At 39.7% G+C, this 22,059-nt stretch overlaps 1 protein-coding gene across 5 annotated transcripts in view; it reads right to left on the reverse strand.

Moving 5' to 3' along the window:
• The window catches only part of nrp1a (neuropilin 1a), a 62,187-nt gene that overhangs the window by 28,451 nt on the left and 11,677 nt on the right, over positions 1 to 22,059 (reverse strand). For all 5 annotated transcript variants that reach the window (XM_052542630.1, XM_052542633.1, XM_052542629.1 and 2 more), the window contains 3 exons: positions 12,728 to 12,909; positions 5,349 to 5,576; positions 1,552 to 1,707 (listed from right to left, as the gene is read on the reverse strand). In XM_052542630.1, coding sequence (XP_052398590.1) covers positions 1,552 to 1,707; positions 5,349 to 5,576; positions 12,728 to 12,909 — 566 coding nt within the window. The remainder of the gene's footprint in view (positions 1 to 1,551; positions 1,708 to 5,348; positions 5,577 to 12,727; positions 12,910 to 22,059) is intronic.

Raw genomic sequence — 22,059 nt, forward strand, 5'->3', positions numbered from 1 at the left:
TAAATAATTGATAGACTGCGACTGTTGAGCAAAGCCCTAGCTGAGAACACACCGAATGCATTCTTCAGCATGAGCCGGGACAACAGAGTTGCAGTACACACCTTGATGTGTTCTGAGAGCTCAAGCTGAAATATAAAAATATGTACAATAGATATCCACCTTAAACTGATATGAGCTGCGATTAGCTTTAATTATACTGGACATCTGTGTCGAATCACAAGCACCACTACCTTTCGTGTTGAACACATATGAGTGGTTAGATTAGGGTTAACCTCCTCAACTATGATACCGATTATTTTCTCTCTTTCTCTCTCTGCCTGTTTGTGCATGTTTTAAATTTTTTGAATAAATAATAAAAAATCTTTCCATTGATGTATGGCTTGTTAGGATCGGATAATATTTGACAGAGATACAACTATTTGAAAATCTGGAATCTGAGGGTGCAAAAAAAAACACCTTTAAAGTTGTCCAAATGAAGTTCTTAGTAATGCATATTAGGAGTCAAAAATTACAGTTTACAGTAGGAAATTTACAAAATATATTAATGGAACATAATCTTTACTTAATATCCTAATGATTTTTGGCATAAAAGAAAAATCAATAATTTTGACCCATGCAATGTTTTTTTTGGCTGTTGCTATAAATATACCCCAGAGGCTCAAGACTGGGTTGTGCTCCAGGGACATATGTTTTCAAGAGTAGGTGAGAAAGACAGACAGAGGAGTGGTAAGATAATGTCTAGGGATAGATCTGAATGCGTGATTGTGGGTGAGGGTTGGTGGTGTGTTCTGAAATTAAATGTTTTGTTGGAGCATTTCCCAAATTGGGGTGAAGAGGTGAACCCTCTTGGTGAGCTGGTTAAAAAAAAAAAACATAACATAACCCAACCCCACAAAGCAAGGGCAGACGGGTCATGACACAATAATGTATTGAAAGAGGGCCACAGCTGAGCGGGATGTGGTGATTTAATAACTTCACATGTTACATCATGTTGTAAATGACCTCAATCAACAGGTTATGTTTCAATAACTTTGACTCACGTAATGCAAAGGCTACGCAAATGTAAGGAACAAGCATTTTCATGATGTTCAAACCTAGATCAAAACCTTTTCAGAATTCAATTTTTTAAAGATGATATCAGCATTCATAAATTACATTTTTTGCAGTTAATCTGCATTTATTCATTTTTTTTTTTTTTTGGTTTTCATAGTAATTCCTGTTAAATTTTCCTGCTTGCCTTCATTCATCTTCCAAAACATTTAAATCTCAAAGAACTGGCCTCTCTACTGTCCTTCAGCTATCGAGCACCCATGGCATTTATCTAAATTTTGTGTAAATACTGAATCTTAAATCTTGACATACTGAATTATTTAATCTCACAGCATAACTGGTCGTGTGATCTCATCATGGTGACTCGTGTTATACACAATTAACAACATCTTCTAGAATGCAGATATGAGGATGCTGGATGCTAAAACTTCACCTCATGTGGATTTTGTACTGATTTTGTGAATTCCTTTGTGCACTTTAAACATTGCAGTAATGACTTACCGTCTGGTACTGTCCTTTCCAGCACAGTAAAATTAGCAGAGAATCCCTCTTTTGCAATAGCACTATCTGTGTTGATTGTCAAAGCCAAGATTCCAGTGTAGGATACGATCCGTCCTGGAGTATTTTGTCCACAGTATCTCCCAATGTATGGACCAACTGTGGAAACAGACAAAGATAGAGTATGATTAGATATGTTTAAAAATCTACCATTCAAGCCATTTTCTCACAGCTGATGCTGCAGTGTGTGAACGTCAAGGACAGTGACACTGGTTGACCTTGAATAACTGCACTGACAGAACGGAACATTCTCTCTGCACCTGGTTGTCGATGGAAATGAAGAGGGCAGTGTCTGTTTTGTAAGTGTCTATGACCTTGTGTTTCTGTTTTCACTGGCAACCATAAATTCTAGCACTTATTGTTTGTTCCAGGGCCAGTCTAATGTGACTTCCCAGAAGCCACTTTAAAAGAAAAAAACGTGTAGGAGTTGGAGGGGACAAGTAGGAAGGAACTGAACACAACTAGGGCTGTAAATTAAGAGGTATGCAGTGCATTCAGCTGCGAAAAAGGAAATGCTTTGAAACTGTATTGAAAAAGGGCTTTTCATACTATTTGTGCATGTCTTTCCAGGTTAAGGCCACTTTTAAACTATGGTTTAAACAATGTTTCAAACTTTTACAGTGCTAGATGTGGTAGATTGCAGAGCTAGAATGTAACAGCAAGTTGTTTGGCAACAGACAACCAATTATAAATGGCCCTAGTGCTTGCCTTATTAATCATTCATGATCTTTGGGCAGCTACAGAAACTCAAATTACACTGACATTGAATTTTTTTTTGTTGTTGCATTTTTTCACCTACTGGACTGTCCAGTCAAGAAAAGAAACCTCTTAGAAATGCAAATAGCAAGATTAACCCAAATATAAAGTATGAAACCTCAAAACCTGTGTAAAAGGATTAATTACTGACCCAAGGCAAAATATGAACCATGTGAAACATGAAATATTTGGGATCTGTACTGCCCACAGTACCCTGCATGTTTTAAGGGTTAACTTCGTGTCATACAACAACAACTAAAAAAAACCTAAGCATGTCACATATCTTTGGAAAGCTGAGATTCTTGTGATTTGAATGATGCATTTTAAGATACAATCCACACAGCAGGTAAAATCAGTGTCTTTTGTCAGATGTCATGCTGCGATCCCATTGTGTTTTCCAGCTAATAGCTCCCAGCTATAGTCATCTGCAGGCATCTCTTTTCAAAGAAACTGGAGGCGGGATGTTTTTCTCCTTTTTCAGTGTGTTCAAAGTTCTATTACTCAATACCAGTAAGACAGTGAAACTTTAAGGTTTCATAAACAGAACAAACCTCAGAGTGTCACCTTGCAAAAGAGACCAAAACCATGCATATACAGTACTCCAAATGCTCCAAGAACAGCATGCAATTTACTTTGGTTATGCTTTTATTATGCAAACTTTTGCAGGAATGCCAAGGGGTTAAAATTTCCTACAAATGACTGAAATATTGGCTTAAGGACTGACATGCCTTTTCAAGGTTCGCTTTTTAAAGATAAACTGTGATTGGCTCTTTGAGAAGATGCCCATTATGACCCGAAAGAGATTAAACAGATCTGCCAGCTTTGTGTGTGTGTGTGTGTGTGTGTGTGATTACATAAAACAGATCTAGGGTTATACACGAATCTTAATCTTCATAAGAAACAGGTGCACACAAGTGTGTATAAATGTGTGCACTTGTGTGCTGGGACGGCTCTGGGTGTGGTGAACCGTCCGGATTATCTGCATGACTCAATAGGGCTATGAAATTTTAACGAGCCTCTCCATGAACCCATCCAGTATGTCTGCTCTGGTGGAGGAGGAGGGGGGCTTCACAAACCCTCTGCCAGGCTGGGACTGCATCAAAGTGGGCGTCCAGTGGGTGAAGTCACTGAGACTTCTGTCTCACGCCTCGCAGCCTTTCCACACTAATGCACTTATTGATTGGTGTGGCTCCACAGGTAATGCAGCTAGTGTCTGAACCATAGAGAGGAGTTACTCTGAGGCCCTAAGGCACCAGGACCTTCCCTTTAAAGTCTTGTCTTCAGCCTCCCTCTCGGCTCTTTCTGTCACTGTGCACTTGTGGAACACCTTTTTATTGTAGATTTTATAACAGGCTGCCAAGTCTAAAATAAAGCATGCAACCTTAGTCCCAGGTTCTACACTCCCCTCAGGCCTACATGGATTTTGGATACACGAAAAGCTCTGTAGAGTTTTGGAGAATTGGGACAGCATCATGCATCAAGTTCTACACACCTCTCACTTCCTGAGTTTGCGTACGAGTGCAGCATTCTCAACTCTTTTTAAAGAAATACTTCACTTAGAAAAGAATATGTTGTCATAATTGATCATAATTATCTTGTACCAAAGTCTTTTCCCCCTTGGAACACACAAATTAAGAAATCCTAAAAGTAACAGCATACATGTTTTCAATGTTTTCCCTTCAAATCCATCCATAAAATTCCACATATTCTGAAATATGACAGTGTAACCACAAAAGAATATGACTTTGTGTAACCTTTCAAAGACAATTAGTTAAACAGACTTCCTTTAATCATAATTGCAACAATACTGTATGTTCACAGCGTATCCTCGGAAGAGATGCAGAAACTCATTTTAGAAAATTGTAACTGATGAGAAAGTTCAGAAGACTCCGTCTCAGATCAAAGGTGTCATTAGTTCACAGCTTCTCTCTTCCATCAAGACTAAACAAAATTGATAATGAAGTGGAAACTGAATAAGACCTCTGGTCCAAGCAGATTTCCTTCCCGCTATGAGCTGAAATCTTCCTGTCGGGCTTCTGGGTGTATATATGCCGTTCAAACTCACACAAATAAAAACTGTAATTATCTTGGAGAACAGAATAGTTTTGATGTTATGATAACAGTCTACATTCCAGAGTCCCTCACCCCGACCTGCCTGGGACAAACCACAGATGATGAGAACATCTATCAATGAGATAAAGAGCTTTTACTGACATTTGTGGATGTAAGAGAATGTGTACATGTCCGAATATCTTATTGACACTTGGCCATGCTTAGGAGAGGTTTGTTTTTCTTCTGAAACACATCTGTTCTCCCTTAGAGATCAATCATATGGCATTGTTATTTAGTCATAAAGGCCATTTCCAGAAGGCCAACGATGAGACCCTCTCAATTTCTTCAACTCTGACCACTGTTTAGTTTCACCGTTTGTTGAGGATAGGTGTGTTATTACTTTGCTATATGATCAGATTTACAATTTTCACCTGGCAGATAATAAAACTGCTGCCTTCTCCGACAGAATGTGTAAAAACTGTACCTTTAGGTGTTCAACAGCTTAACAGAACGCTTAAAGGGACAACTTTGTACATTATTTAAGGTTCATAAGTACTACCTTAAGGATACATATTACTACTCTAAGGTCCTAATATGTATATTTTAGAGGAAGATAAGGCAGAAACAAAATTGCTCGAATGACAAGCTGCTGTATCGCTAAAAGTAATTTTGAAGTGTGAAAAAATTCCTTTCACTTAAACTAACACCTGTTTGTATGGTTTGCATGGGAAACTCTATTTTACATTTAAAAATTTGACTATACTTTTTTTTTTTTTTTTTTGAGTAGAAGGAATTATTTGAGTTTCTTGTTGCTGGTCCTTTGAAGCATGAGTATTTGAGGATCTATGTGCTAACATCATCCGCTAAATGATCTATTGTTTCAAACATTCAGATTTTCCTGTTTGGAGCAGCAGTTGTCTCCAATGACTCACCTCCAGGGAAGCCGTCCCAAATCTCCAGGCGGTCGTAGCGGCAGAACACTCCAGTGGGTGGCTGCGTGTCTGGCTCCAGCTCAAAGCTCTCGAACTCCAGAACGATCTCCGACATCTTAGGAGCAAAGATCATGAACGTGCAATCCAGGTTGTTGGGGTACTTCTCTGGAAAGCCGGGCGACTTGATGACTCCACTGCTGGAGGTGAAGTTCCTGGAACATTCTGGACCTGAGGTGGACACCGAGAGGAAGCAAAAGTTAGGATTTCTTGCATGCTCATGGAGTCAGATGTAGTAGAAGAAAAAAAAAAAACATCGGAGAAGGAACATGGTGGTCTGTGTTGTTTTGCTCGATGATTGCATGGTTTATGGGCCGTGGTGGAGGCCCACCCTGCTCGGGATATGCTTGCTGCCTGATTTCTTGGGTGTGTGGGCCAATGATGAAGAAGAAACGAGAGCAAAAAGAAAGTAAAAGCTCATACGAGCCTTTACATATTAAATGTTTCATATGCACTCTGTGCAGTACAGTTGGTGCTTAAAACAACACAATTAAGAAATAGCTAAATATAGCATCATAAAACTCACTTTATAAATACACACACACTTTTATATCAGCAAGTCGAAACATTTACCCTGAACTCTCTGGTGGACTAGCTTTGTTGATGCAGTGTGTTGTTGAAGTTCACACATACATCACTGCTTTACACTTACACTACAGTCGCTCGACTAAAGCTGGTGTGTGATGAATAGGCTCAGAGCTCAAAGAGTGATGCATTTATAGGATCAGCTCTGGATCATCAACACAGAAATGTCAACATTACGTTAGCACTGTACCTAATGTAGTGTGGAAACTCATGGTAATTACAGCGGGTGCAAAAGTTTAAAGATCACGAACCAGAACAAAGATGACAAATAATGATGAGGTTGTGGCTAAAAATAAACCCATATTACTTCTTTATTAAGTAGAAGACAAAAGGATAAGTCTTAAAGAATTCACAAACTGCTTTCTTTCATGAAGTCTGTATGTGGAGCAGGTGTGCATCGTAAAAGTGCTCTGTACATCTTGTGCACAATATTATTCTGTTCTAAATCATCTTCTAAAGACACAATTTGAAATGTAACTCTTTTGTCACTGAAAGCCACTCAATTTAATTATGTGTAAGAGAGCAGCTTGGACATTCTACTACATGTCTCCTATTATTTTCTATGGAAGAAAGATATGGGTTTTGATATAATGGAAATCATTATTTTTTTAATACAAAAAAATGGAAAGCCTAACAAACAAAAGGATGGAAGAATGGTTGAAAAAAAAAATGGGTGCGTAATTTATTGTCATCAAAAACTGGTTAACTGCTTCTTTTTGCTTTTCTTTTTTATTTCTTTTCAATTTTTCCTGTGCTCCAAAGAAAATGACCAGCAATGAGTGTCTCTGAAACCTTTCCATGATGAAATAAAAGTTACTAGGCAGGCTTATAAAGAAATTCAAAATAACTATTTGATGATGGAGCCAAAAACTTTCAACTTTCATCTTTAGTTTTTGGTAGTTGTGCATATTCAAGCAAAAGCAGATAGACACACTCAATTCTGTTGACGATTCTTAAGATAATCTTCCGACAGACAAAAATGTTCTGTGGCTGTTCCACGGGCAAGAAGGAATTGCATTTTCCTTTCGCAAGATAAGAACACATTTCCTCTGCACTATTTCTCACTCTATTTATAAAGTGCATGCTATAACATTATCTTTTTATAAAAAAACAAACCGACATACTCGTAGCAAGAACATTAAAGCAAATGCATTGGATTCCGAAATATGTCGGAATCCATTTTAATTGCATTGCCACAAAGGGCGCTATAGTTGGTATTAGTGATCAGATTTCTGAATCAGATCAGAAAACCTGAATTAGCTAAAGTTTGCTAAACTGTCAACACACTTACTCCGGTAGCTAGCAAGCTATCTGACAATTACTATATCACCCTCTTGATTACTAATGCAAGAATGCATATTACGTATTGTTTACAATGTGTCAATGTCTGTGTTATTGGCACACTTGTGTAGTTTTAGTGCTTCTCTGTGGATGGCTGAAATATAGTGTGAAATAAAATAGAGAGTTGTGGGTCCACTAGTAGATGTATCTGTCTAACAGGAACTGTGTAGCTTCGTGGTTCTTCACTGTGACTGGTTGTGTAATGCTTCACTGCTGTTTACAGATCGCGGTGGGATTCTAGGTCTTTTGTGTGTGTCTGCATTTGTGATTATGCGTGTGTCTCATAAGGATTTAAAGACATGTCACAATTGTACTAACCGCAAAGGCTAAAAACCTCCACACATTCCCATGTCCCCTGGTTTGTTTCTGAAGTAATTTGCAAGCAGCTAAAAAAAAAAAAAAAAAAAACTTCACAAGAAAAAAACTGGGGAAAGCTTAGATGAGAAACGGGAGGGAGCTTTGAGCGTGTAAACTCAAGCCAAACAAATAAAGCTTTGTGAGAGCAACCCAGCTTTCCTTCTCACAAATACTTTCAAGTCCTTCTGAACTAAATTTACACTTAAACACTAGAATTTATGGGATAGTAGTGAAATGGTATTGAAAAAACACAAGCTTGATTCATAACAGCTAAGCACTATTGCTGACATTAACGGCTAGCTTTAGTAGGATTTATTTTGTTTTTCCGGACTAACGTATACACATGGCTTATCTTTTCAATGCGGTTAAGTCCTCCGTGGAATATGCTGTTTATTTAACAGGCCAGAGGCAACGCTTGTTAAAATGATCGCTTGCAGGTCTACACTCAGTGCAAACAAACCCAGCAAAGTGTCCAAGATTTAATCCTCATGTTCTGTTGAGATTAACTTTACTGTCGTTACGTTTGGGGTCTCCCCATGAGACCTCACTGATGTATATCTGACAATACAACACGTCTACACAAAGCTGTCATTTAGAAATGAACCTTTTATCTTTAGTTCTTCTGACCTAAATAAAATATCTAAAATAAACAAACACTAATCCAAATTTCAAAAGCATAATATTATCAGTTTTCAGATCAGTTTCTTTCTAGGTTCTCTATAAACGCTATCATTTTTGTTGTTGTATTTGTTAGCTACACTGCACACAATACTGTAATCCTGAGCTGACGCAGCTATGCTAATGCTAAGAGATGTGTTTTACTAAATCCTTTGGCATACAACAAAGTTTGTGTAACGCTGAAGCAGAAATGAAATGGCTGGAGGTGTTCTGGGTCTAGTGAGCTAATCGCTGTTGTTTATATTCCATATATCTGCAGGGAGAATAATTAATCTGGACACACACATACACATTCACACACCTTTCCTTGCCGTTTACCCCTGTGGCTACACTAAGACCGGTTAACGGGCGCGATGAGAGTTTGAGAAGCAAAATTTGGCCACACTTTCCAACAAACATTAATCTGGAGTCACAGCTGTGGGGTTACCCTGAACACACAAACACACACACACTTACAATCTACAGTTGCTGACACATCATTTAGCCAGCCAGCACGGCTGATGGTTCCCCTTGAGAACGAGACGGGGCAACTTACTGAAAGATAGTTTCTGCCTAGGGTTTCATTAGCTCTGAGTGTTAATGTAGCGGGGTTTATTTAGAAGACGGGCTTGAAGAAAGACATGCTTGCCATGCCAGATGTGACCTATGCCACTGGCCTTTAAAAAGCAACTAAACTTGTAAAAGACAACTGAACTGGACACAATGAACAAGCTGCCCTCCTCACGCAATCCTTGTCCTACTGTGTTGACACAGGTGCCATCGTAAAGACGTTCAGATAACATCTCTATGATGAATGGCCTAGCCAGACATGAGTTAGCAATGATGACGCACACTTTCAGCATGATTTTAAGGCAGTTGTATGAGTTCATTGGGAAAATGTGCCTCTATCTAGCACTATCCAGCAACTCACAACTGAAATGAACACCAGTGTCAGTAAATCACCAACAACTTTTATTCATTTTTACATAAATTATAATAGCATTCATCAATTAATGAATACTTATTTTCATATGATTCCTTGCATAATACTATGCATGAACTAATGAACTCAAAACACTTTTATAATAGTGCATGATTTGTAAACTAATACATTTTGATATTTGCATCATATAACCAGCTCCATATGTACTGTATGGCTTTTTTTGATGTAGTAAACTTGCTCTTTTGTGCGCCCGGTACAGCATTGAACTTGCACTATGGAGTGCTTGGGTACAAGTCCCTTGAAACACTAGTTATGATAAAGGGACTAAAAGACTTGTAGACATACTACATTGCATTACATTGCATGGTTACCGTATTTTTCTGACTATAAGTCGCACCTGAGTCCAAAAATACGTCATGATGAGGAAAAAAAAACATGTATAAGTCGCACCGGACTATAAGTCGCATTTATTTAGAACCAAGCACCAAGAGAAAACATTACCGTCTACAGCCACGAGAGGGCGCTCTATGATTTCAGTGTAGACTACAGGAGAACTGTGCAGCATAGAGCGCCCTCTCGTGGCTGGAGACGTTAATGTTTTCTCTTGGTTCATTTCTCTCGGTTCATGTCAAATTAATTTTGTTAAATAAGTCGCACCTGACTATAAGTCGCAGGACCAGCCAAACTATGAAAAAAAGTGTGACTTTTAGTCCGGAAAATAAGGTACTTCAGCTAATGACTTTTTTATGATACATTATTTTTTAAATGTGATAAGAGTATTAATATCTTTTAGTGCCACTCACCGGACATAACATTTCTGAACTGATGTGATAGGTACAATAACCACTGCGATAAAACTATGTTTCAGATAAATCTAAAGACTCTTTTAGCACCGCTCTAAAAGTGTCGTGAAACATGCAAGAACCAATGTAAAATAATTGTGCAGCCGTTTCACCACAGGCATGTTTTCTCAAAGAACATGGATTCGGTGTGCAATAAATGCTCCTCTAAAGACCTAAATCCTTTTCAAAAGATCAATAAAATATGCAACAGTTACATCAATTTTAACTTTAATTCCTAATTTGTTTCCACAAGGTACCTGTGATTTTATGTCAATTACGATGTGTTATTTCCTATTAATCCTCTTAGGTTTTTTCCTCCGAGGTGGAAACAGGCTTTTACAGTCTCCTCCTACAGTACTACACTGACTCTGAGCGAGGGTAACTTCTCCATCCTTCTCTCCCACACCCACGCCTTCATCAACACTCCCGAAACATCTTGATGTGGCTCTGAAAATTGCAGAGCTGTTAACTAAAAACGCACGTCTCCTTCAGCCCTAAGAAAGGCCATTTCGGGGATGCCATGGCAAGACAGGATGAAGTGATAACTACAGACTCCTCTTCTTTACGGATGGGATTCGCAAGTTTCTAAAAATCATCTAAAAGCCCCTTGTTAAGGATGGTGTAAGGGAACTCTGAGAGAAAGAACAGGGTGTCTGTGAAACTGAAAGCCCTCTGAGGACAGCTCTTCATTAGAGATCCATGCTGTCCAGTGTGGGTTAGTGCTTGGGTCAGGCTTGATTGCATTCATAGATAGCAGTGGAGAGATTCTCATCTGTGTGTGTGTGTGTGTGTGTGTGTAGCTCCCAGGCTTTCTCGCCCTCTCTTCACCTCATCTTCTCTCCCTCACTTTCTTTGTCACCTTCACACTTTTTTCCTGAATAGATTCTTCTCTCCTTTTGTGTTCTCTGTTTATTCTCTCCTGTCTTCACATTAAATCTCTACTCTCGTTTTTCCTCTTCGTTGCTTGTCTGAAATCTCTCTCCTTCTCCCCCATTTTACTTTATATGCATTCAGAAATCTATCTAAAATGTTGTAGATGTCTATTCTAATATCAGTTTTGCCATCTGAGAGCACTATAAAACTCAGAAAATACACTGTGTATCAGTAATTAGACATTCTGCTGTACTTGCTGCTTCCAGCGATTCAGTCCACACGCTGCGGATGTGTGTGAAACCTGCTCTAATCCACAGCTTACCTCTCCAAATGCAGCAGCAGCAGCTTGAGATGAGTATTATCTCATTTTAAGCGCTGTTACATTCTTATAATCATCACACATTTGAATACCTGCACACCTGTTTCAACACCTGTGTGTAATCATTACTTGTATGTCATAAGCACACAGATCAGTTTACAAGGCTTTTATTTTTTACCTTTTATCACTCTTCCTATTGCTTTTCACGTTCTTTTCTTTGCTTTCTCACCGTCCTTCTCTGTCTTTAATTGATAAGGCTGACGTCCGTTCTGCAGAGTTTGCGTAGTCACAACAAATTCCCATGTCCTGGACTGCAAACAACAGTATTTGTCTTTCACACAGGATCCTGTGGCCCACCCATGCTGATAAACTAAGAGGGTTTTCTGGAGGAACACACCCAGGGCGAGGACGCCCATCCTGGCCGAGAGCGTCTGCTCGACCCCTTGACTGCACTGAGTCGATACGTTTCAGACGTCTTTGCTCTCTCCAGAGGATCCTCATTTCCAATCAGACACATCAAGAAGACGAGTTTAGGAAAAGCAGCACTGAGATAATGGAATACTGTGGGAGACTTATTGATGTTATTGAAGACTGGAGGAATGATGCTGAAAATACAGCGGAGCATCACAGAAATACATTACACTTTAACACATAGAAAAATGCTATTTTTAAATGTAATAATATTTCACAGTTGTACTGTAGTTATAACACTTTTTAATACTTTGATATGTTGAAAAGTCACAGTTTGTGACATTATTGACATTTGTGCAAAAGTCTTCATTTGCTCTCCATATAATCTCATTGCTGTCTACCAATAACAGTTGAGATATTAAAGAGATCTCTTTGCCAATTTTTTTCTGTTTTATGGAAATGACAACACACAAATGGACAATAAAGATGAAAATAACCCCCCCCTGGAGCATCCATCTCATCCTGGGGTCAGTGTTTGGCCATGATGTGCACTGCACCTGTCCGAGGTTACGCAAACACGCTTTCTCTAGTCTCCAGCCATACCTCAAACACAGGAAACAGATCTGAACAACAGGAAATTTCTGCTTATTGCTGTGGCATCTCCAGATAAGACCAACGGTCCCTCAGTGTGTATCTGTGTGTGTCCCTGTCAGCCAGACAATGCCAGAACGATAAACCCTGAAGGTCTACAAGTCCACATTATCTACTGATCTTTCCCCCTCAAGCAGCTTTCCCACTGGGCCTCACAAAGAGAAAACAGAAGGTGTTCTCCCTCGCTTACATCTCTCCTTATATGGTCGTTGTACTCTACAGGAAATTCCTAGCTTGTATGCATTCTTCTTATTATAAAATGATTGTTACGGCTCAGAAATATGATTGGATGAGCCACTTTGGGGCCGTTGTAGGTGATCACTTTCTTTTTCTTTCTACTCACCCGTTTTGAAGATCTCGTAGCGGATGGAGAAGCCAGCGCCATGAGTCTCGTAGTCAGACACAAACTTGATGAAGAGCTGGTTCCCAGCGGAGACCACAGGAGAGGGAGCGATCTTCCCACAATACTTCCCAACCAGCTGACCGCTCTCATCCACTCCATCTCTCACCTCCACATAGTCATATCTGCACAGAGAGAGAAACACAAAGATAAGTTCAGCTAAACTATTAACACTTTTTCTACATAATTTAGCAGGTTAGTTAATTCAGATTCACTTTGCTTTAGTAAACCGGTTCTAAATATCTTTCCTTCCATTTATAACTTATACATATTTTTACTTTAAAAACAATGACTAGGTGCTAGTAACTTGAAAATGTGTAGATATATATGTACACATTTTGTTAGGAAAATAAAAAAAGATAATACAAATTATAATACTAATAAGAACTTGATGCATGCATTTTATATTAGATTTGTTCAGTATTTTCACTTTTTTAATACTGTCAATGACCCAGTATCAACATGCAAACAAAAGATGTGCAATGAACTAGTATATATACTACTATATATATATCAAATGATACACAGTGACACTTAACACAATAATCTACATCGACAAAAATGTATCATGATGTGTGGATGTTATAGAGCTAAAAATGGCATAAGATTGCGATCCTGTTTACATGTCCGTTTGACAGTATGTGAGTGGACCAACAGTATGTATGTACAGTAAGTATGAGAAAAAAACAGGTCTTTCTCTCTCTCTCTCTCTCTCTCTCTCTCTCTCTCACACACACACACACACACACACACACACACACAGAGATGCTCCAGTTCTCCTCAAAATAGAATTTCGACCCTAAAGCTACTGGCTTGTGCTGCCGCATAATTGAGTCTGTGACAGTTTGGAACACTGTTGCACAAACGGCAGCACATGCACACACAAAACCTACGTGCACACACATATGTGAACTAATATTGTGTCTGTAATACAAGACGGTATTGGGTGGGAGGTCCTGTCTCAGCTAGTGAGCGAGATCGGATGAACAACTAAAGCTGATGTGAATTCTCTTCTGTTTTAAGTCTGTTTGGACGATACGCTCTGCATACTGATATAATAATAGTGAATTTCATTTGGGGGTGGGCTCAGCATGGAACTTGATTGACAGCAAGGTCTTGTTTCCATGGCGTTTAATCACCCCTGACACTTGTAACCACATGAACGATGGGAGGAAAGGAGAGCAAAGCATCATGGGGAGTAGAACATTCTATTTCATTTCAAAGAATCGCAGTTTGGTTTCTCCAAGCTTATTAGGGATGCATAAACCAAAATCTTGCTTGTGCATAATATAATTTCATTTCATGTTGAGAGGAGTATTGAAATACTAAATATATACTAATTTGCGTAACAGCGTGGATATGCAATAGCAGACCTCCCTGCTCAAGAAAATGGTATATTCCACCTGCCACACATTACAGGAGGAAATGTGTGAAAATTTAATGGAGGTATCGCAGACAGCAGAATGTGTGTCTGTGTGTTAGTGTGTCCAGGGCGGCTATGGGAGGTGTTAAAACTGGGGCGCATCTCATACTGTGCATTCAGTGATATAAAGGTTGGGACGGAATATGAGAAGTGTGCCGCTCTCTGAAATCGGGTCCCCTGAGGGGCCGGTAATGTAGAGATGACTTCACCCGTGTCTCTCCGCTTGGCTGGTCTGATGGAAGAGGCCTAGAACTCCATCAGTCACAGCAGAAGAGAGTGCCGCCGCTGTAATGCTATATATACACTGAAAACACACTAAACGCATTTAAACTGACAGGTAAAGAAAGTCTACACCTTCTGCAAAAATGCCACACAACTGTACAGTCATGCAAATATGTGAATGGAGAAAGTAATTCGCGAAAATGCTAATTATTAAAAAAATAGGGAAAACCGAGGACCCTTCGAGACCTTTATGACTGTTTGTGTATGAAAAAGTAAGGTTGGCTCAATATTATGTAAGGTTTTTATGTTGATATCTGTGTCACTGACAAATTAAAAATGTAACAATCAAACAATAAATATAAGCGCTTTATTGTTTGATTGTTACATTTTTAATTTGTCAGTGACACAGATATCAACACAATCTAAAGAACCCCATGTGTAAACACATAAACAGACCCAGTGCTCTTTTCAGACAGCTTTGAAGTCTTTGCTGCTCACGTGATATTTGCAGGGCTATGATCTCACTCTCTTTGGCTTGGGTTTGCTGTTTTGTGCTTGGTGCCATTTCTTTTTACATTGTTCTGTTTTTTATTCCCTGCCCTCTTCCTCTTAAGGCCAGCTGTGGAAACATCCCTCCTGCACCCACACAAACAAGCTCTGTTCTCCTTTTCTCCTTTATCAGACCTCAGTCTACCTTCAGCCTCATCATGGTACATTTACACAGGAATCCAGCCAATGCACTTACGTTTTTAACTCACTGCCTTTATGGCACAGTGGCCATAAAAAGCAGTCATTAACTCTCCCAAAGACTTCTATTGTTTTCTGTCATCATTCTGGCTTGCCTAGCCTTCTGGTGAGCTTGATTTACTTAAGTTAGGTCAAATGATGCTCTGAAAGACTGTTTTATCAAGATAAAAGGAGAAGACGAAGAGAACAAAAGCTTATAGTGATGGTAATGCTGATCACCAACATCATTTTTGTGCATTTTGGACATTCAAGTCTAAGCATGCTCTTGGAGCAACATCCTTAGTCCTCAAATAAACATAGACTTACCCGATCACTAAAACCCAGGAAGAAATCATTGTTTGGTGAGAATCTTGTTCAAGGCCCTAGCCCTGACTCTAAAAGACGTTTTTGACTGGTTGATGGGAAGGTTGTTTTAGACATAGACAACATTTCCTTGTTGATGCCAGAAAAACTAGATTTTTAAGTCCTATCTCAAATGTACAATTTCGTCCCATTTGTCATAGGTTTCACTGCACTCATTACAGCCATTATAAGAATTGTGCTCTTTTGCTGAGACTATACTAATTCACACTACCCAACAGTCTATATATTTAATTACGTTACAAAAGTGTGGACATAAAAGTGTACTGCAATGGTTTAAGGTGGCATTCGGGACAGGGCCTTCATTTGGGATAGGTTAGGACTGGGATTAATGCTTCTTTCTTGGGGCCTAGATTTTAGGTCTAGATTATTGCTAGGGTAAGGTTTGGCTTATATTCGAATGATAGGGATGTTATTCCAGATTCAACAAGTATACTGATTCAGAATATCCTAACCAAATTCACTCTTTTAAAAAGGGAGTGCACTTTGTAGCTGATCAGAGACTGGTCTGAACACAGCTTGTGAAGATAATTTGGTGTGGTAATGTGTAAGATCTTTGACAGCAGCATCCCAGCTCAAGATGGAGAACATCAGTCTTGTTAAGATCTTTCGGTTCTGCTTTCTCCTTCCTCTTTCAGCTGGTAATTTCTCCCTGCTCTTATGGCTTTCTGAATGATACCTCCACCTAGACACACACACACACACGCAAGCACAGATTTTCTCTCTACTTTAAATCCCACCTAGGCAAAGCCAAGCGTGACCAGACCTTTGAAAAATTGATTCAAGCATTATCCATCCAAAGATTTGTGGGTTTAAGAAGTCGTTTCGTCCTCAGTGGTGCGGTGAGAATCAAAGGTGTGTTATCGGATTTCAACAGTCTGTCACAGAATCACAGTCACCGTTGCACAACCAGCGGAGTTAACATTATACTGTACTACAAGCTCTCTCAAGACATCCTTTTTTCTGCAGCTTTGAAAAATGGCAGGCTTCTTCTCCCTGCCCGTAAAGTCTTAGCACCTGCAGAGATCTTGTTTTTGGCATTTTTTAGTCAGGCGCGGCACTTGTTCCCTAACACAGATGGACCTTGTAAAGCTGGAGTGGGAGGTATTAGAATAAGATGCAGATGGAACTGCAGTAGTCGCCTCAAGGCCAGTGCTGCTTATGAAAAAATGTCTTCAAGCATTCTAGCCACATTCTCATTTCTGTTTTTAAAGACTACTCGGCACAGGCTGCGTACAGTTTCATTCCATTCCACAAGCTCAGTGGATCCTCAGTGCCAACTTGGCCCTGCTAATCATCTGCAGGGCATTGTGGGATTGACTGCAGAGGCCATTTTGCATTCAGAGAAAGACTTTTTCCCAGAGCGCTGTGTAGAACAGTATTTGCTAATCCATTTCTTTGGGAACTTGCGGAACTGTGAAATGGAGTTTGTTAACAGATCAAGACAAAACAGCAGGGACCAATTTTAAAATGGAGTTTGGACCCTGAAGCCAAAAAGAGAGGTAGAATCCCAATTTCTCAGACCAGACACCACTCCACCTGCCCCAGGTCTTACACCACCTCTTCGCTTCTCCAGGTTTCCGCCTGCTTCATTTTATGACCCCAGAAGAGACAGCGGACAGATTGTTTTTAATGCATCCCCTCCCCACCTTTTGGCCACTGGACTGTTGTTAGGGATTGTGAACCTCCAAGAAGTCTCTAAGGGCCCTTTGTGCGCGCGCTCACACACACACACACACACACACACACACATACACTTTCAACCATAATAGTGATGAAAATAGCCTGCCAATCCAAAGGGGAAATTAAAACAAAAAGGATGAATCTAATTCTCAGAAACCTTTGCTTCATTGCCTTGTGATGTTAACAGACAACCCTGTCCGCAGGGATAGTAATGACTACACAATCCAGAACGTTCAGAAAGGTAGCCCTTACTTGCACGCCTGGGGTTAAAACAATCAACCACAAGCTAACAATTTATCATAGGTTCTGGAATAGTGTCTGTTACTAGCCAGAACACACTGATACGTTCACCCCCCGTAAGCATTCACAGTAACAAAATATGACCGAGATGACGCCAATCTCCAGCATGATCTACAATAGAGCAGAACACTTTATCCATCACCATAGGGAAAGATTAGGTTCGATGTGCCCTTTTCAAAACAATCACTCTTTTCTCATCTCTTCCTTTGAGATGGATGAGAGGATATTCAAGTCATCATTGTCCTCAAGAAAGAGTAAACAAGTAAAGCCTTGAACAGTTCATCATGTGCAAAAAAAAAAAAAAACACCACCAAACTGAACGAGGTTAACATTTCCATGCAGGAAGCTGGATTTATTCTTTTTCTATTTTAACACCTCAAGCCTTTAGGCGGAGAAGGTAGCAGCTCGCTCACCATAACTGTCTACCGTTCTCCATAGTATGTGACAAGCGCTAACCAAGCCAACTGTAATGGGCTCCTGCAGCCGCTAGCTGCCTTTGGAACGATAATAACCTCATTGCTGTCACTCAAAATGTTGGTGAGACAGACAAAAAAATAAATAAATTGGAACTGGGGTTGGGACCAGAGTCTGTTACAACAGTACAGAGAATGAAAACACTCCCTGATGGAGTTATTAGCTTACATGTGACTGTTGCAGCGTGTAGAGGGAGGGACCATGACTTGAGGCTATGGCTAAGAAGTTAGCCCTGAGTTTTATGATAACTGAGCTTAGTGGTGCTTTTGTTGATTTTTTTTACTATACTGTATCTTTTGAAATGGCTGGTTGAAATAGGTTCTATGAGCAGCCAAAATAATATTTACACAAAGAAAAATTAGAAATTAGACTTGAGTGTGAAAGCACATTTACAAAATGCATTTGTGCTGTTGGCCTTAAATAGACTTTGTCTTCTGAACTGTTCCCAAATTCTTGCCGACATCAGAATTAATAGAAAATTAAAAACAGGTGCAAATAATACCTATTCCTCAGTGACAGATGTGTCTATCCAAACATCCACTCTTCATCCTTCATCCCCAAACCCAAGTGATTAGAATAGCACCATTTAATAATGGGTGGTACAGAGCACATGTGGTGTAGGGCTGGTGAAGGGTGTGGACATGTCAAGCGGTTCAATACTCTTCAATTCTGTGAGAGTAAATTACTCCATCCCATCCGCAGTGGCCACAATCACAGAGAGGTCTAAAGCATCATGCTTAATCCACGAGACATATTTTAAGATGCTAATAAATTTTGAATGGGTGCTGTGCAGGAGACCGTGCAACACGCTATCATAAATGGCAATTATTATTAACATTGATGGATTAAGCGTGTCCGCATTCATTAGCACTGCTAATTAGGCAGTTCAGAGAGACACGGATTCCCAACAATCACATTAATGAATTCCAGTATTTTGAGGATTTTGAGAATTTTGATTATTGCATACTGTACTACTAGCAGTTTCACTACAGTCTTTAATAATAGGCAAATAACCAGATAAAAGAAGTAGAAGTAAAGGCTGAGAGAGAATACCATAAGATACAATAATGCTCTGGAAAAGTTTTGAAATGTGCAATCACATAGCAAGCTTTCCATTTTTTTCTTGTTTACACCTCTGAGACAAGCACTTGTCCTTCCTTTTCCAAATCCATTCATTTTTGCCACGAAATAAAAGACAAAGAGGCCACTGTGCTACCACTAAATTATTAATTCTCCTACACAATAGTGAATGTCAGCAAACAATTCTGCTTCCCCTCGTTCCATCATCTGTCATTATCCATGTAAGCAATTTTGCTGGAAAACAGAAAGCTTTATGGTTTAGTATTCAAAGAATCACAGAAGGCATATTAGATCCTAAAATGCCCTAATTTAGAATCTAACATCCTGTTCTCGTTGGAGGAAGGAGCAAGAGCAATTAATTAGAGTTCTGCCCGGGGGGCAAAATGGCAAATATGCATTTACTGATTAAGTCAAACACATACACTAAGCGAGCCACAGCACAGAGCTCGGTTAGGCTTCATCAGAGTGCCACACTTCTTTGCTAATGTACAATTCCCAAATGATCCAATACAAACACAGCTGAAGTAGCTTGAGGAAGTTCTGTCTTCAACCAGCAGGGCAGGATGGATATCTGTGTGTCATCCACTGACAGGATATGATGAGGAACTGCATTAAATTGGCTTAACTTTACCTCAGAGATTTAACCTAAGTGTAGCAATGACATGGTGGAGGAAGCTGCTGCAAACCTGCTGCAATTTAGGAAGATTACATTATTAACTTGGCTACAGCTAAACAATGTTAAAAGTTAACTGCAGAATTTTATGTGCAAAATGTATAAGCATACAGTTAGATGAATTCAAAGGCAGTACTTAAATTAGGTCGCCACTTGATGTCATGTGCTGATGTCCAAATGTTTTGAGAACCAGTACTGTGTGATTATATTTAGGCCTACATGGAATTAAGCTAAAAATGCAATCTAAATAATATCAGTAGTCACAGTTGTTGTACATAGGAGAGAAAGAGTGAACAAAAATCCACTTTTGTACAAGAACAGGACAATGGAAAAAGAAATTGCACTATGTGGTGTACAAGGGACACAGGTCTTTATTCAGTCTCTGTCACTGGCCATTACTAAGAGAACAGCCAGCATTTGTCCCACCTTGACATCTGATAGGGGGTATTATTACTGAGCCAGAGTGGCCCCAGCTCTCGGGAGATAGGTCCATGGTCAAGAAGATGAAAAGTCAAGCTATAGTAAGGACATGGATTGAGTTTGAGGTGGAGGGAGGTAGCTGGCGGGGGTCAGGGGCACATGAGCACTTCCCTCTATTAAAAATACCACCCCCCCTCTCAGCAATTTTCAGCCAGTGTCTCCCACCTTTGGGCTGCCGCTGATTCGGCAGTGGTAGAAGGTGACATGAGCCTCCTCTAATGAGGACTAAATTTATTCCTATTATGTGTAAAGAGAATCAGGGTCAGCTTTAAGGTAATACATTTTGCTATGCTAATTACAATACTAATTATTCTGAGATATATAACAAGATCCCACGAGCTAGAATGTCTGACCCATGTCACTAGTCCAACAGCAAAAAAGGTCAAGAACAGACAATTGTTATGGATGTATATATAAATCCATTATTAAATAAAATAACCCATAAATCAACTTTCGGCATAGACATAAACTGATTACATGGATACGACCTAGTGACTTTCAGAGTAGGGTTAAAATCAGGCACAAATGATGACTGTTCTCATACAGTATGAAACAATGAGTTTGTGTAAAGAAAACAACCATTACAATACTATCAGGCCCAAATGTATACTGCAATCTAATATGTGCTCTCTAGTTAGTAATTAACAGAAACATTAAGGAGGTCAACTAGAGGTAAACCAGTGGGTGGTGTTCGTGAAAGAGGTAGGCAGAAAGAGAAAGACTGAGAAAGAATGAACTAAAGGCTTATGGACGTGAGTCCCCCAGGTCTACGTACTGGGACACTTGGAGTTCCCCCAACTGTCACGTGTCCAGTTTCATTTCTTTCTTCCAGATGAAACTTTGCTTATAACTGCATTGTGAGTAGTTCAATTAACTTGCTTTCCTTGCAAGTCTTCAAGTCTTTGTTTCAACATCTTGTCATTTGACTAGTTTCCTTACTCTTTTGGTGTCCTTATTGATTATCACAAACATTTTCACATGATATCATTCCTGTCAGTTATCTTCAAAGGGAATGCAAGTTCCTGGAATTACACACTTTAGAGGGTACACACTGAGACGGGCAGGTGGTGTGTTGTTTTCTTTCCATTGCAATTCCGGTGCATTCTTCTGTAGCCCGGGAAATGTGCTTGTGTCAAAGTGTGTGCATGCATATGTGTGGTGTCTTGTCGTGCGACAGTTTAATAAAAGTACCAATGCCAAAGATGATGCCAAAGTTTAGAGGGCAAAATGACCTCTCCATTCACAAACCCACACTGCCACTGCCAACTTGGAGACCTCGTGAAAGATAATTAGCTCAGTATGCATGCTATGACCAGCGGACCTGCTGGAAACTGGAGGAGAGGATAGGAAAGGAGGGACTGACAGACTTAAGCTGGCATCGAGGCTGAAACATTACAAGACCACAAACATCCCACCAAGGGGTTGATTTAAAACAGGTCAGTTTGCAGCTTTTGGGACATGTGCTATTTAAGTACGAATTATAGTGTGAGAAAAGTACCACATTCGCACACAAACAAACCTCCTAAAACGAACACCAGCCTGCTGAAAGACAAGACCAGGAGAAAAGCAAACAAAAGGGGCGGGCGAGCGGTGTGTGAACTGCCTCAGCTCAATCAGAGAGCCTTTGCCCCATTCATCACTGTCTCTTTCCAGCCATCAAACGCACTACCAGCACCGTCGCAGAGAAAACGAAGACGGACTGCCTTCTGCTGCTCTCAAACTGAAGCAAAACAAATACAATGAGATGAAAGTTAAGTTCTTAAAACAAGATCTCAAAGCCTAAATTAACAACAACAAAAAACACAACATTTTCAGAAACAGAACCTGAAAAAC

The sequence above is a fragment of the Carassius gibelio genome, chromosome A24, assembly GCF_023724105.1.
Source record: "Carassius gibelio isolate Cgi1373 ecotype wild population from Czech Republic chromosome A24, carGib1.2-hapl.c, whole genome shotgun sequence".
NCBI lineage: Eukaryota > Metazoa > Chordata > Actinopteri > Cypriniformes > Cyprinidae > Carassius > Carassius gibelio.